Source organism: Patella vulgata, chromosome 7, assembly GCF_932274485.2.
Source record: "Patella vulgata chromosome 7, xgPatVulg1.2, whole genome shotgun sequence".
Lineage (NCBI taxonomy): Eukaryota > Metazoa > Mollusca > Gastropoda > Patellidae > Patella > Patella vulgata.
This window is the reverse complement of record NC_065885.2, coordinates 23,702,051-23,717,326: the sequence shown is the minus strand read 5'-3', so window position 1 is coordinate 23,717,326 and position 15,276 is coordinate 23,702,051. Positions and strand designations below refer to the sequence as shown.

General features: G+C 33.6%; 1 protein-coding gene and 1 long non-coding RNA gene across 2 annotated transcripts; both read right to left on the bottom strand.

Moving 5' to 3' along the window:
- Positions 1 to 620: 620 nt before the first annotated feature.
- Positions 621 to 6,050, bottom strand: LOC126826988 (uncharacterized). The gene is made up of 4 exons (XR_007682515.2): positions 5,324 to 6,050; positions 4,971 to 5,010; positions 4,002 to 4,156; positions 621 to 3,199 (listed from the first exon to the last, which is right to left on the bottom strand). It is a non-coding gene; the product is annotated as an uncharacterized LOC126826988 (long non-coding RNA).
- A 1,590-nt stretch (positions 6,051 to 7,640) lies between these two features.
- LOC126826987 (coiled-coil domain-containing protein 63) lies at positions 7,641 to 14,326 on the bottom strand. Its single transcript, XM_050556139.2, has 11 exons — positions 14,159 to 14,326; positions 13,779 to 13,942; positions 13,218 to 13,348; positions 12,712 to 12,893; positions 12,268 to 12,449; positions 11,792 to 11,979; positions 11,216 to 11,430; positions 10,731 to 10,899; positions 10,171 to 10,334; positions 9,596 to 9,690; positions 7,641 to 8,545 (listed from the first exon to the last, which is right to left on the bottom strand). The coding sequence occupies exons 2-11, from the start codon at positions 13,934 to 13,936 to the stop codon at positions 8,347 to 8,349; spliced, it is 1,683 nt and encodes a 560-aa protein (XP_050412096.1). The 5' UTR covers positions 13,937 to 13,942; positions 14,159 to 14,326; the 3' UTR covers positions 7,641 to 8,346.
- Positions 14,327 to 15,276: the final 950 nt, after the last annotated feature.

Sequence of the window (15,276 nt, the reverse complement as noted above, 5' to 3'; positions counted from 1 at the left end):
AACGGTGTCTTATTGTGGTTGCTGCCAGTTTTATAGTACTATCAGTTGGAGACACATTTCTCTTTTGTGTGTATAGGTCCATTACCTTACCTGCGATTTGACTTTATTAAAAATAATTTTGGAGTTAATTAGGTGTCACGGAAAAGCACTAGTCTAATTTTTAATGGATAGACATGAAAAGTTTAAACGGATCAAAGCTAGGTAATCAGGAAATTAAACCAAAAAGCATAAGGATTAAGTCAAATCGAATTCAAAGAAAAGTCATAGTAGGAGTCGTCAATCCTTGCAATGGAATTGCCACATTCTGTTTGGTGCCGTGACAAGGATTTCAATCCAAGTGGAAAAAAACTATACCAGTTTCAAAGATAAATAATAAAATTTATAACATCCAGCTTTTAATGGTAATATATTTGAAATATTATTGCTTCATTCAGATATTTCGACAACATTTACACAATTAATCGTTGGTATTGTTTATTGTTGTTTTATGTTATATAAAACTTACAATTATTTAAACCCAATATTTGATTCCAATAGCAGTATATAATAATTCAATATCACGCTAATGTATAGGCTGGTAGAATAAATGCAGAATGAACAAATTAATAAACACTGGTAAATAAAATGTTTTAAATTATTATTAATGATACATAGATGTCATAATATCTGACAAAAATTAGGAATCTTGTCCAAAGGTTACATTGTTTCAATGGAATTTAATATTTTTACTAGAAATACATATGTCACAATACTAATGGAATACAATAATTAATGTTTATTACTGGGCGACCTTTCTGGCTATCATCTATATCGTAAGTATTTTAACAATTTTCAAGTTCGACGCGACAGCAATGACGCAGCTCGGAGATAGATAAAGGGAACCTACTATGCCTAGAGCAGATTTTTTCTGAAAATTCATTTATGGTCCTACCAAATTGTGACTAGTGTGGGAAATAACCACAGATTAAAGAGGATTTTTATGTTCTCTCTTCAAAATTATGTATCATGTCAGTCATAAGAAGAAAATTAGCAGATGGCAATATCTTGCATATAATCAAATACAGGAAAAGTGTATATAGCCGAAAATTATATTTCATTATCCTTATATTTAATATCTTATATTTAAACAATGAATAATATAACCCAGAACAATTCTTTTTCATATATAAAAAATACAATCTATAACAATTCTTATGCTATAATAAACACATGGTATCAAAAATAAAGCATAAACAGTAAAAAAAAAACTATAAAATTAAAAAAAACAACAACACAATACAGATAAAATATCAATTCTTTAAAAAATGTGACCTGTATGTGTTACGAAACGTCGTTATTAAATAATAGAGAAGTAGTTACATCCATATATACCTCGTGTTGTGTGTTCTTATGAATAGATAAAATATCATATTTTTTTATATACATGGCAAAAGTTAAATCAAAATATGAGGTAAAACAATGAGGTAAATGCATTGAAACGAGAACCGATCGGGTGGTACTTTTTACCGCCGACCACCGCCGACTACCGCCGACCAATACTTTTACCGCCGACTATCGTGACATTACCACCGACCAAATACTTTTTACTGCCGACCAAGCATATTAAAGACAATATAATATTTCACTTACAAAATAAAGTGGGACTTAATGTTAGTGAGCTATCCCAAATTGTAGATAAGTTCTTTGGAACTGAAGGAGTTGCGTGTGCAAACGACACGATAGACTTTGAAAGAAGAAAGCATGACATCTCGACCGTGTACGAAAAATACCCAGACCTACAAAAGTACCTTAAAACCGTGAAAGATAGAATAACAAAGTTCGTTTATATACCAAAGAGAAAAGGTGACGAAGTCAAATTATGGACAAATAACAACGCGGAATCCGCAAACCATATTTTTAAATGTGCCATTGACTGGAAACCCCAAAAGGCTCCAGAATTAATCGAGAAGCTGTATATGTGTGTGAATTTTCAATCAATAAATTTAAGATCTATCCTGTATTTTTCTGGAGATTATGAACTTTGTGGTCGCTATAAAGCATATTCTGTTTCTGAACAAAAGTGGCGCTGTTTCAGCGAAGAGCAAAAAGAAAAATGTTTTGCAAATTTTCTTAAAGACTCGAAAAGGAAGCGCGACGAAGAAGAAATTATTTGTTCAACAAACCAAAAATTTTGTGTAGTAAAGAAAGCAAAATTACCAGCCCAAAAACCCCATCAAACCAAAAGGTGTAGAAGTGTTCGCACTAATAGAAAATAGGCCTAAAATGTTATATATTTATAACCAGTAGCTGAAACAATCTTGATATATTTGCCCTTCAATATCTAAATTGTAGTTTTGTCCTTCCATATTCTTTAAAATAAATATGAATGTTTTTCGACAGTTGTACGTGATTACACCTCAAATAAAAAATAACATTCTTGTTGTATTCTTTTTTTATAAAAAAAAAACAACCGTAAAATAGTCGGCGGTAACAAGGAATCATTAAGCATCGGTGGTAACAAGTATTTGTTCGGCGGTAATTATATTACGGTCGAAAGTCATTATAATGCGGTCGGCGGTAAAAAATATTTGGTCGGCAGTAATTACACGACGGTCAGCGGTAAAAAGCATTTGGTCGGCGGTAGTCGGCGGTGGTTGGCGGTAGTCGGCGGTGGTCGGCGGTAAAAAGTACCACCGGAACCGATCCTTGTTTTTTAAAGCACATGTCGTTTCAAAGTTTTGGCACTGCAACCCAGAAAGAGGTTGGCCACGTAGTGTTTTACTGTTTGGCATGTAAAAATGAAGATGTGAGGGTTTTTAATTCTAAAGAAGGTCTTTGAGATATACAGGTGATTCTACGGTGATTTCTGTCCCCAACAGAATTTATATTGGTTAAAATGACTACAGGTATTTGGAAACCAGCAATGCTTTTAGATCTACATAGATTTGAGTAAGATATACGTAAATCTACCCACTGACAAAAACGACGACTACATTAACACAGTAAAATTCCTGAAATCATTTTTTCACCGGGATATAAAAATAAAGATATATGTAAAAAACTGATTTAACACTTTAAAAAAATACTGGCTATATATAACTTGATGGCTTGGTTGGAACGGGTTCAAGCCGGAAGGTACTCTTGGCATCTGAATCAAATGATAGGTCGACGTTTGGCTCATATTTATCATGGACAAAATACATATGCCCGTTAATCATTTCTGTAGAAATAATAATAAACATACATTTACATTTATATAGCATTAAATCTATATGTATCTCTTTGCATTTTTAAAGGCACAAGATTCCGGACAAAAAGACATTCGGACAATAAGCAGTTTTTCCAAAAAAGTAATGCATGTTGATGCAATAATTATTCGAATCGATCTGCTCAATGAGTAAGACCTTAGCTCATTAAAGTTCATCGGAATTTTCCAGCTTGGTTCCATCTTGTCACTGGTGCAGGCCGGGGGGTGGGGGTGGGGGGTGGGGGGGGGCAAAGGACAACGTATAGATGTTCGGATGGTACGTAAAACCGAGGTCTCTTGTACACATTGGCGTGAACGTAAATGATCCCTTGACAGTTGGAATTCAATATAAGAATAGTCCGTAGTGCCGCTGCCCGGCCAAAATTTCCCTCATAGCAAATCAGTAGGACGTTAAACCCTATTTCATTTCATTTATTCGAATCAACCAACCGCAACGGACGTTATGGCCGTCTAATGTTTAAATTACTTTCTATTATTTCAAGGTGTCACTTAGGTTTTTTTTAAGATCACCTGAACGATAATTCATAAATATCCACGGACACCAATGCCAAAGGTATTCTTCTTTCCTTTTTTTTTGTTTTGTTTTGACCGTCCAAATTACTACACAACATTGTTTATTCATTATTTTTATTGAATGTAAATAATCAAAAGAAACGTTGATGACCAGGGGGGGGGGGGGAACCCACATGCCCCAGTACTGACTAGGGGCCAACAGATTTTGAATATTGACATTTTGTAAGTACCATGATCATACCTGTATTCATACTATGTATCTTTCTGGTATTCTCAGCAGCATCCATTCGACGTAGCCATCGTTTGTAACAGAAGTAAAGTAGTAGTATGGTGATTATTGAAACAACCAAACCTCCTACGAGACAACCAATATATATTGCTACATCATGTTCTCCTCTGGGATCAATAAAATAAGACAAGTGAGACAGAGTGAGAAATCAATGGAGTTTAACGTGCACTTGGCACACACTGGGTGCTTGGTCATTTCGGGACTAACATATTGTTCAATTTTATTTCAGTAGATCTCTTTAGCTGTGGGAGGAACCAGAGGAAACCAACGAGGTTGGAAGGTGACCCTACACCTGGTTACGTACAAGCGTGAAATCGAAACCACGCCACCTGACTCAACGACAGACCTCGTGATCTAACACGCACGCGTTAACCCCCCCCCCCCCCTAGATTAATAAGATATTTATGTACACCATTATCAAGAATTGTTGATGACCAACATGTCAGTAATATTAGTAAAACTACAATCTCTGAAAGGAATGTCAGTCCCAACTAAACATAGATCAATTCTTACAAAGGTTAGGTGAATTGAAAATTAGTCAACATTTGGCATACTCTGCAAACGATATTCATGAGATCAACTGTAAATGCAATGCCACTATAAGTGACATTTTTCGAAAAATACCAAACTAACATCTGTCACCAATTTTGGTTATGTATTATATTGACGAGTGTAAGAGGGCTTTAAATTAATCAGTATTAGAGACTTGTAATATGATGTCGGATAAAGAAAAGATAACGCCCCACACCAAAAAATGCCACGCGCAATTATTGACCCCTTAGAACATAATTTGACAATCGCCAAACAGATTTTAATTATATTTCCAAGCTTCAAATATTTGTAAGCACGTAGACGCTCTCAGTTGCTCGAGGATTGGCCTGTGGGTTTTTTTTTATATGTGGTAACATATTTCATACTTACGAACCACTAGATCCGCGGTAACCTCTACGACCACATACGTCTACAATATTTAAAATGAAATAATTGTTATTCTTTATTACTTTCGTGATTGGCATTGAACAGATATACCAAGTGATTTGATTGACGTACACAAACAATATTCTTTTTTTGAAAGTGAACTTTATGCTAGATCTCATCAGTAGAATACAACAATTTTCTGTTGGTTTGCTATCCTCCAAAGATCAAATTGTTTATCTCTATTGGCCCACAACTCTTATAAGAGCTGTCTCCCTTGGTTACATTTACCTACAGACTATCCAATATACAGTATTATAATCTTAGTAAATAACGACTTGTATACAAATATGACTTACTTTCCACTAGAAGGACCGTAAGAAGAACAGATACTTCAGCAATCATTATTTTTCAACACACCTGTTCACTGATTATTTACATCATAATCGTTACGTCAGTATTAAAGATTTAAATAAAGACCTCGACAGAAGTAAACTATACAACACCTGTACAATTCTAAATGACGTGATTCAGACCGATTGAAGACAAAGGTGTGACCTTCACCTTTACAAGTATCGGCCAATATTTATATATATGACGTGTAAAAAGATAAAAAATAAAACCATTGATTTTAGATCGTGTCCGGACAGAACAAAAAAACTCCAACTTATTATGAAATGGGGTTTAACGTCTTACTTTTAAAACTCTGCCATCCGGGATAATCAAGATAGACACACACTAGGTCATTTCGAGACTAAGATATGTTGGGTTTTTTTCAATAATTCGCTTGCGTCTAGTGGTCTTTTTAGCATTGGGAGGAAACCAGATAAAACCCATGAGATTGGACAGGCGACTCCTTGTCACATACACGTACGCGGAAAATTGAAACCACGCCACTCGACTCAATGACGGATCGTATGATAGCCTACAACGCGCAGTTGATTCTAACTTATGTGTTAATTATAATATTCTCCATGCTTTCTCTTTCGTAAATAAAGATACGGATATGTGCCTACTTAAACATACATTATGCAAGAGCTGCAAGAGCTAATTAAATCTGCCTATTGCAGGTCTTTCCTTAGAACTGAAATGTTATCTAAATTATTAGACATTAATGAACTTATTCAGACCATAATCAACTCTGGATGTCAACGGCTATATTATAGCCAGCGATATTTATTGGATTAGGATCCGATTTGCTGCTCAACTTTCATTCATGATTTAATCGAGACTGTGGATCAATTTCACTGAAGATCTCGGTTCAAAGTGGATCAATTTCACTGAAAATTTCAGTAAATTGCCTTTACATTATCTAGTTTTTTACTATTATAGTGAGAACTGCCAGCTCTTTATCCAATCTCCCATAATGTATCTTTAATAAAACGGTATCACGTGAACATGAAAATAGTATAAGACAAAATAATAAAAATTCATTTCAACTAAAAAATGAAGCAGATATAATGGCATCAAGTCCTTTGTCATGAGTCCTCATCAAGTAACTTGAAGAAAATGCAGAGATGGTGACTATACAGTATTTAATAGAAGATATTTCCCCTAGAACCAAGTTGTTCTGATGATCGAGAGGGGTCATATTTTGGGGATCACCCAAATTGTTTGGGAGAGCTAGGTCAGATATTTCAGATTATAACGAGCTGTGAAAGAGTTTGGGACTGCTCAATTGCTCTGGTAGAGTTCAGATATTTTGGACTCAATTGTTCCGATGCTCAAGCATGCAGTAATAGAAATGAATGTGTCAGTTCCAATAACACTATTAGATGTGGTGCAACACCAATGACATTGTAGAAGGATAAATGCATTTCTTAATGTACCTGCATGCACCATATTAATATTTCGCTTGTATTATTAAGTTCCTGCAAATTGGTCATCTGAGTTACTTGTCTCTTCAATGAGAGGACACTGGCTCACTAATCAGAAGGTCTCTGGTTTACTCCCGGTTTTAGCCGAGTAATTTCCTCAGTGGTGTCCACTTGTTAGCGATGCAGGAGGGCCTGACAAGGAACAGTGTCTAGTCCTTCATTATGAGAAACAACCCGGGTCCTGTGTGCACAATAACATGCTCGTAAAACAACTCTTGACAGTCAGAATTCGAAATAAGAGTAGGCTGTAGTGTAGTGCCACAGTCTGGGCAAAATGTGCCTCACAGCACACTGTAGTCGGTGCAGAAAAGTATGTTAAAGATACATTATGGGAGATAAGATAACGAGATGGCAGTTCTCGCTATAATAGTTAAAAACTAGATAGTGTAAAGGTAATTTGCTGAAAATTTCAGTCAAATTGATCCACTATGAGCCGAGAAAGAAGCGGTTGAAATTTTGGCATAGTCTTGGTCATCATTACTAAAATCATTAATATAAACAGCTTTGTCTCGATTATCCACTTTTATTGATTTAATTATCAACGGCCGTCAGCGGCATATAGGAATCTAATCCAGCCAACATTGAAGGCTAGCCTTGACATCGAGAGTTTATTATGGTCTGGATAAGTTAATTAATGTCTAATTGATAATTTACATAACATTTCAGGCCTAAAGAAAGACTTGTAATAAGCAGATTTTGCTCTTGCATAATGCATGTTTAAACCCCATTTCATTTCTTTAATTCATTTCATTTCAAGGAGTAAATCAATATTGAACATTTCATTTAAACATTGCATGGGTAACTTCTATAATGTTTATTATAAGCAGTACAATAATGTACATATACATTATATCACAATTTAACAAATACATATTACATACAAATATATCTATATACATAACAATAAGTAATAACTATATATCACATTCTGTAGATTGTATATAAAAACATTACACATTAACAATAACAGCAGTTTATTTTTATCATTATTTAAATCAGGAACGACACTTCTCATCTTTAATAAATTATAAAATATTTTTAAAGTCTAAAAATCAGCAGTAATTGTTTTCAGCAGAATAGTCAAATAATATGTTGCATCATTTTTAATTATTTAAAACATACTGAAATCACAGACATCACAAAAATGAGAAAAAGATCTAAAAACTAAAAAAAAAAATGCATCACAAATGATGTAAGTTGTAACCATGAACACTAGCCAGAACTTCCCTATGGTACATACAGATTCAGTATAACTTCACGGTCTGCAATGCTGTGAAGTATTGATGAATAACATAAGTGTCTCATTATGAGTGTAAAGCCCCAGTGTACAGTGAATAACACTAATTAGTAGGGGTCGAAAATCATTAGTAAAATTCAAAATAAATTAGTCCAATACACTCTCTTGTCTAATAGACGGCTTAAACATGACGTAAACACACAACACAGTACACAATTGTCTGATTAATGTCTGTCGTAAACACTGAAAAGTCATTTTTAGTCAATTTTTACATTTTCTTGCTGTCTTTTTTCTGTTGTTTTTGTGCCTTTTCTCGTGCATTAGATAAATCATATTTATCTATATCTTTTTTGGCAGCCGATTCTCTCTTGTGAACGGTTTTCATGACTTTATTTTGGAGTTCCATTCTTGTAAATGGCCGAGTTTCTTCATCACTTCCTTCACTACCATCACTTTCATATTCATCACTGAAATCAATAAACAATTTTTGTTCAGTATACATTTGGAGAAATGTTACAATTTTTATCGATTTGTTGTACAAAGCTACATTTCGATGTTTTGGGAATTTTAAATGTATAAGTTCTGTAATAGTTCTAACACTCAAGAAGAACTATCCATAAAAGGTGCAGACAGTTGGAAATATTATACTAGGCTGTTACACCACTTTCAGGGCAAATTTCCCTAATAGGACACTGCATGGTGTAAACCCCCCTTCATTAGCCCAATGTGCACTGGAACTATAAATATGTCTGAAATGATAAATAGGAACCGTCACATGCTAAATGACTGCTAAGAAAGATGTGTCTGTCATTTAAAACATGGACCTCCTAGTAACCCCCATGTTTTAATTTTACATACCGGTATATTAAACCTCGCATAAGTCGCATTCGTACAAGTCGGATCTTTGCTCAACTCGGATAAAATCATTTGGACCCTTTGATCCTGCACGCTTTTCTAATTAAATTTCTGTGCGCAAGTCGGATTCCCTAAGTCGGATCTTTGCTCAACTCGGATTAAAATGCTCGGTCCATTTGAACTAATTCAGACTTTTTTCCTTCGCTCAAGTCGGATCGACAGTATGTTCAGAATTTGACTAAGTCAGTTTCGTCCTGATGGTCAAAAACACAGTTAGGTATTCCATACACAGAGCACCAAAATACTTTCCCCTATGATTTTGATTTAAATCAGCTTATTTGACACGACACAATAATAGAATTCTCCCAGAAAATTCGAAACTTGCTGTCTGCTGTACAAGAAAATTTAGGACATTTTTCAAAGATGGCGACAAAATGGAAGTTATCTACTCGCACCAAAACGGAAGTTGTCCACTCGCATATACGAACAAAAGCTTGAAATGTGCCTTTGAATCAATTATTATCCAACTCTTGCGGTTTATTTCTAATCGAGCTAAGATTGAATTTCGGTCTTCGGCTAACTCGGATCTTCGCTTAACTCGGATCCGACTTATGCGAGTTTACTGTACTATACTATGTGAGAATCTCAAGTGTATAACTTACCCTACAGCAGGTGGTTGTATAGGATGTAATGTTGTTGGTGCTGCTGGTCCTAAACCTAACAAACCTGGTGCCTTTGGGTCATATTTCTCATGATCCTAGAAAAAAAATACAACATTTGTAATATGACGACAATATTACTTGCTTAATCTAAACCCTGGCTGGATATTCCATCCTGTGTTCTTAAATACAACAACAATTTCTTTCCTCTATTATAATCATTCATGCTGTATTTCGGTAGAGGTAAACTATATGTAAGGGGAAACAAAAGCATCACACCAGGGGTGATGTGATCGCTGATGTTGCATAAGAACAAGATCCTGTGAGCACAAAACCCCAATATCTGTAGAGATGAGTGAGATGGGGGTCCACCGAGATATTTTGGATTGTGTTGAACATGTTAGAATTGATTTTACTCAGTCACGGTGACAGAGTTGACCAAGGCTCATTGTGTCCTCTTCATATAGCCTATGTCGTAAACAGTATCTGCTGTATCATAAGAACGGGGGGCACCGCTCATAATAAAAGGCTTTAAATTATATAACATTTAGCTTAACTAAAAATACGAGAGAACATACCTTAGTATTAACATAGGCTCTGACTGCCAGTAATTCATTTGTACGTTGTTCTATAATGCCGAGATATTGTAACATGTTACTGTCAGTTACACCAGTAGCAGCTCCTAACATCTCATCAATAGCTGACCTATCACAATTAATTTTACTAAACAACGAATCAATGCCTGTAATACAAAATGAATCATAATTAAACAATGTCAACACTATAGCACCATTTTTTTTCCTTCTAAATACAAAAGTAGGTTGCTACAAATTGATTTAGCTATGTGAACTCCCCAAATCGGAAATGGTATTGGGTGTTCTAGAAAGAGCAAAACCATCCACCATCACTACCCGAGCTAAACAAAATCGAAATATCAATGGTAGGTATAATCTCCTTGCTTAGATTTAATCAGATTAAAAGGGAGACCAATCGAACGATTTTACCCAATACTTGTAGGTGGCTCTGGCCTGTTTATATCATCTGCAGGGGAGCATTTAATTCATCATATTCACTAACTGTATTTAAGGCTATTTATGGGTTAGAGAAATCCAGATGTAGTGACGTATACTCATCTTACCTGCTTTGAGTTGATCTAGGATCTTTGAAACTTCTTTAAGTTTTTGTTCATTAAAATCTGCTTCTTTAGAGGCCAGTAATTGTTTCTCTTCCAGAGTTTTAAGAATATATTTCCTTTGTGTCTCCATATCAATACCCTGAGCTTTAAATTTGTTAATATCATCGTGAATCTGGAGAAAAAAAAACATAATATATATTAATAATAACATGGAAATATATTAAACAATTTATATAAAATTCAAACAATTTATATTTAATAATCTAAAAAAACTGAACACAAAAGATTATAAATTAAAGAATGTGGTGGTTTGTAATGGTAGGCTATAGAAAAGATTTCAGGAACTCACGCAAACTACAAATGGTCTTGGGCAAGCAATACCATTTTTAAGTAACTAATATTCATTTTAAGAGTAAAGTCTTAAGATTAATTTTTTTTTGTTTGAAGTAAGACCCTTTTAATATTCTATCAATAAATTGATTACTTACACTTTGTATATCGTCATTCAACTTCTCAATCTCATTATTCTGTTCATTAACATAATTAAATAGAGCGAAATTCTTATCTTCAACTTCTATAAATCTATTAACAAGAAGATCGAGATTATCTTCTCCTGTCATCTGTTTTATTCTCAAGACGGCCGCATCATACGTTTCTACTGAATCTTCCTGGCTCTCTTTCTTCTTCTCAACCTCCAGGGCCTCTATAAATTACAAAATAAATTCTTTAAAAATATTTGTCTGCATTAGTTTCAACCAACCAAATTTTATTAGTCACCGTGTTTTCTTCTGCTATGGAAGATTGAGTGCCAAAGTGGGCTTTAGATCATAAGGTCTATCATCAATCAAAGTGTCATGGTTTCGACCCTACACCTCTGCATTTGACAAGGAGTGGGGTTGTCTGTCTAACCTTGTGGGCTATCGAAATAAAAAATATCAAAACCCAATAGGACCTACGTTGTATTAAATAGAAGTTAAACCCTTTATAAACATGATTGAAAACTCTAGTAAATGGCAAAATCTAACATCTCCCTGTGTCAAATAACTATGAATCTATGAACCTACCTTTACGTTGTCTCCATGCAACAAGTTGTGGATCTTCTTGTCTTTCTTGTCCTTTAATGCCCATAAATTCTTTCAGTTTACGATCGTGATCAATAATTCGGACCAATTCTTTCATCTCAGCATTATGTTGTTGCATATCTTTATCAGCCTTTTCTTTCAGTATAATCATTTTGGCTTGAGCATCATCTCTAAAATCATACAGTAAAAAAATATGTAATAAATTATTCCCTGACCTGATATATTAAAATCATATGTAAGAAAATTTTTCTCTGAAATCATATGTAAGAAAATTTTTCTCTGAAATCATACTGTAAATTAATATATAACAAATATATTTGCATTCAGTATATTAATTATTCCCTGAAATGTTATAAATTTTTTCTCTGAAATGTAATAAAATCATTCGAAAACCACTGTAAAATTTTGATGAACAAACAGCATTCATATTGTACTTGTTCTAAAGAGTAATAGCTTACCTAGCATCATAAGCTTGTGTAGATGATTCAATAATTTCTCCCATTTCTCGTCTCAGTTGTCTCAATTCTTTCTCTAACTTTTTATACAAGTTTTCAAATCTCTTATGTTCATGTCTTAAGCCCTCAATTTCATCTCGTAATTTAGCATTGTCAGTCAAAGCATGGTTAAACTTCTTCTTAGACTGGAAATAAATGTTAAGATTTAATAAAATTAAAAAAAAATATTTCAACCAAACTAATGAAATACATTTTAACGATCTTCTTTCATAGACTTCAGCAAATCAATACCGAAATGACAAATTTTCAAACAATGGTTCAGTTTTGGTTGAGAGTATACATTTAATTTAAATTGGACATTGAAAATCATTTTAGCAATTTTTGAATCAGGTTGTGGGGTTTCTAGCTGCTTTTAATATTTTTTTTAAAGTTTTTGACGATAATTACCTGATCGAGTCTTGTTTCTAATATTCTTGATGCTTTTTGTGTCTGCGTTGTATGTTGTGAACTCATGTGAACACCACCCATTTCTCTATGCTGAGCTCGAATTTTCTTTTCTGCATCACGAAGTTTAGCATCCAATTCTGCCTGCTTCTGTCTCTCCTCTTCTATACCACTCTCTAGATCCTCTGTAATATTTAAATTAATGATGTTCGTTTACTTTAAAATTATTAACTATCAGATTTTCATAAATTAGCATTTATAGGTCGACTACACATTCATCCAGTAAATATAAAGAATGTTTATAATTCTAAATATATGATTCTAAGAAGTCCTAATGAATAAAAGATTCATTTTGAATTTTTAAATTAAACTTAAAAATCAATTTAATAACAATTACATTGTAAAGTAGTGTTATGGATATTCTGTTCTCAGTTCCAAAAAGGATTCTTTAATTTATTCCATGACTTAGTGGTATTGTAAAATTAATATATATAGTTCATTGTTTTTACCTTTTGCTTCCACCAATGTCACCAACTGATCAGTATTTTCTTCATCACGAATCTCATTACTTCTGCTCTCAGCCAATCGTAATTCTTTTAACAACTCTTGTTTTTCTTTCTCTAACATCAGTTGTTCAGACCTGACAAAGGTAAATTATTAAATTTGTTATACTGTGTTATAAGAAAAATGTTTTAGCATCCCATTTCAAACAAAATTTCATTGCTTGAAAGAAATTTGCAAGTCTTAAAAAAATATTTATTTCTGATAATATTGCACATATACATTTCAAAAGCATGCGCTCATGAATTTGATAAGAGACAGTGCAGGTTATTATCCAACTTGTTATTTGGATTAAATACAAAATTTGAATGTGCGGAAGAAATTTGAAAGCCTCCACTAACATTAACAATTAATTCACTAGACATAACTACATGAAAAATTATAACAAAAAAAATACTTCAATTATAGTAGAAATAATCAGTAACCAGTAAGACTAGACTTATCATAATTATATTAAAATATAAACAGAAATATACAAGCAGTCATCTAAGTAATTAATTTAAGCTTACTTTTGTTTTCTAATCATATTCTGTGATTCTTCAGCATATGCTGCCCTGTCACCATCCATCAATCGATATTGTCTCTGTAGTTTGACAAGTTCGGCTTCAGCCAGACCCTCCATGTCGGCATCACTGACATCAGATCGAGCTGATCTTGGTCGCGGCATCTTTTCCTAATGAAAGAACATAAAACTAATTTTATTAATTTTTATTATTTGCACAAGGCTATAAAATAATCCCGGTTGTTCAACTCAAGTTGGTCGAGCAGAAAAGTGGAAGTTCCCATATTTTTATTTGCCTTCAATTCCCCAACCAAGACAGAGAGTATTTCTATCTTGATTGATATGTTGACCGAATGTCAACCATATTTACAAAAGAAAAATACTTACTGATTATTGTCTTCTTGCTGCGTATAAATGAAATGATACAACCAGAGAGTTGCAGATAATATATAAAAGACGGGCACCTTGGTGTTAGTTTGTTGTCACTACAGCGGAAGTATAATATTCGTAACCCCTGGAAACTACCAAGGGAAGCAACTACCCAAACGAAAGAGCTTTTGCCCAGTCCTTTTTTTTTTTTTTTTTTTGCTCGAGCAGGACTTACTCAAAGCCAAAGCCCAAAGTCACCCAAATTTTCACAATTTTTCAGGCTATATCATTTAACTAATTCGTTCCAGTTATTTTGGGTTAAAATTAAAGGCTTTTTGTGACAAAATCGGACTTTGAAGCTAGCTCGACAGTCAAATACAAGGGACATAACTCGTGTACAATTTTTACGGTCTGTACCACTATAATCTTTACTACGATATTGTTTACCAAGAAAAACTATCATTAGAAATAGCGAAAAAGACCATAAACTATTTTTTTTTCTGATAATATTGTATAATACATTTTCTATCTGCATTGGTTTACTAACGTAAAATGCGCATATAAAATAACTGATTTGATAATAAACATTATTATCCATGTGTGGATAGTGTACGGCATCACGGCACCCACCCTACCTCAGATGTATTAGCTGTTTTATCATTTATATTAGGTGATACACAGTGTTTTGTCCACTAAAAGACTTTGTAATTCCCAACATAACTATATTTATCTTTTATGATTTCATTGACTGAAAAAAATCAACAATCGACGTCATTCTTGATATTGTGAGCTTAGTCACCCAGTTAACATTGATGGTTAGATTTACGTAAAGTTTACGTCATTATGGTTAGATTTTGGTTAGCGTCCAATAATGGTAAAATTCTTTGGTTAAATTTACGTTACTTTTACGTCATAATGGTTATGGTTACTTTTACGTCAGAAAATGACGTAAATGTAACGTAAACTTTATGACGGATTACTAACCAATTTTTTTCCCTTTGAATACTTCTTGATTAAATAACATTACAAGTGTGTGCACATTCTAACAATTGATATATAGTCGGAATTCAGACATAATAATTATATATGTATTATTGGTTATAATTCTAACGTTAATCTAACGTAAATTTTACATC

Coding starts and splice junctions, on each gene's coding strand:
- LOC126826987 (XM_050556139.2), bottom strand. CDS start 13,936: ATGCCGCGACCAAGATCAGCTCGATCTGATGTCAGTGATGCCGACATG. Junction 13,349..13,778: donor AATATGATTAGAAAACAAAA/GTAAGCTTAAAT, acceptor TACCTTTGTCAG/GTCTGAACAACTGATGTTAG. Junction 11,980..12,267: donor ACACAAGCTTATGATGCTAG/GTAAGCTATTAC, acceptor GTATGATTTTAG/AGATGATGCTCAAGCCAAAA.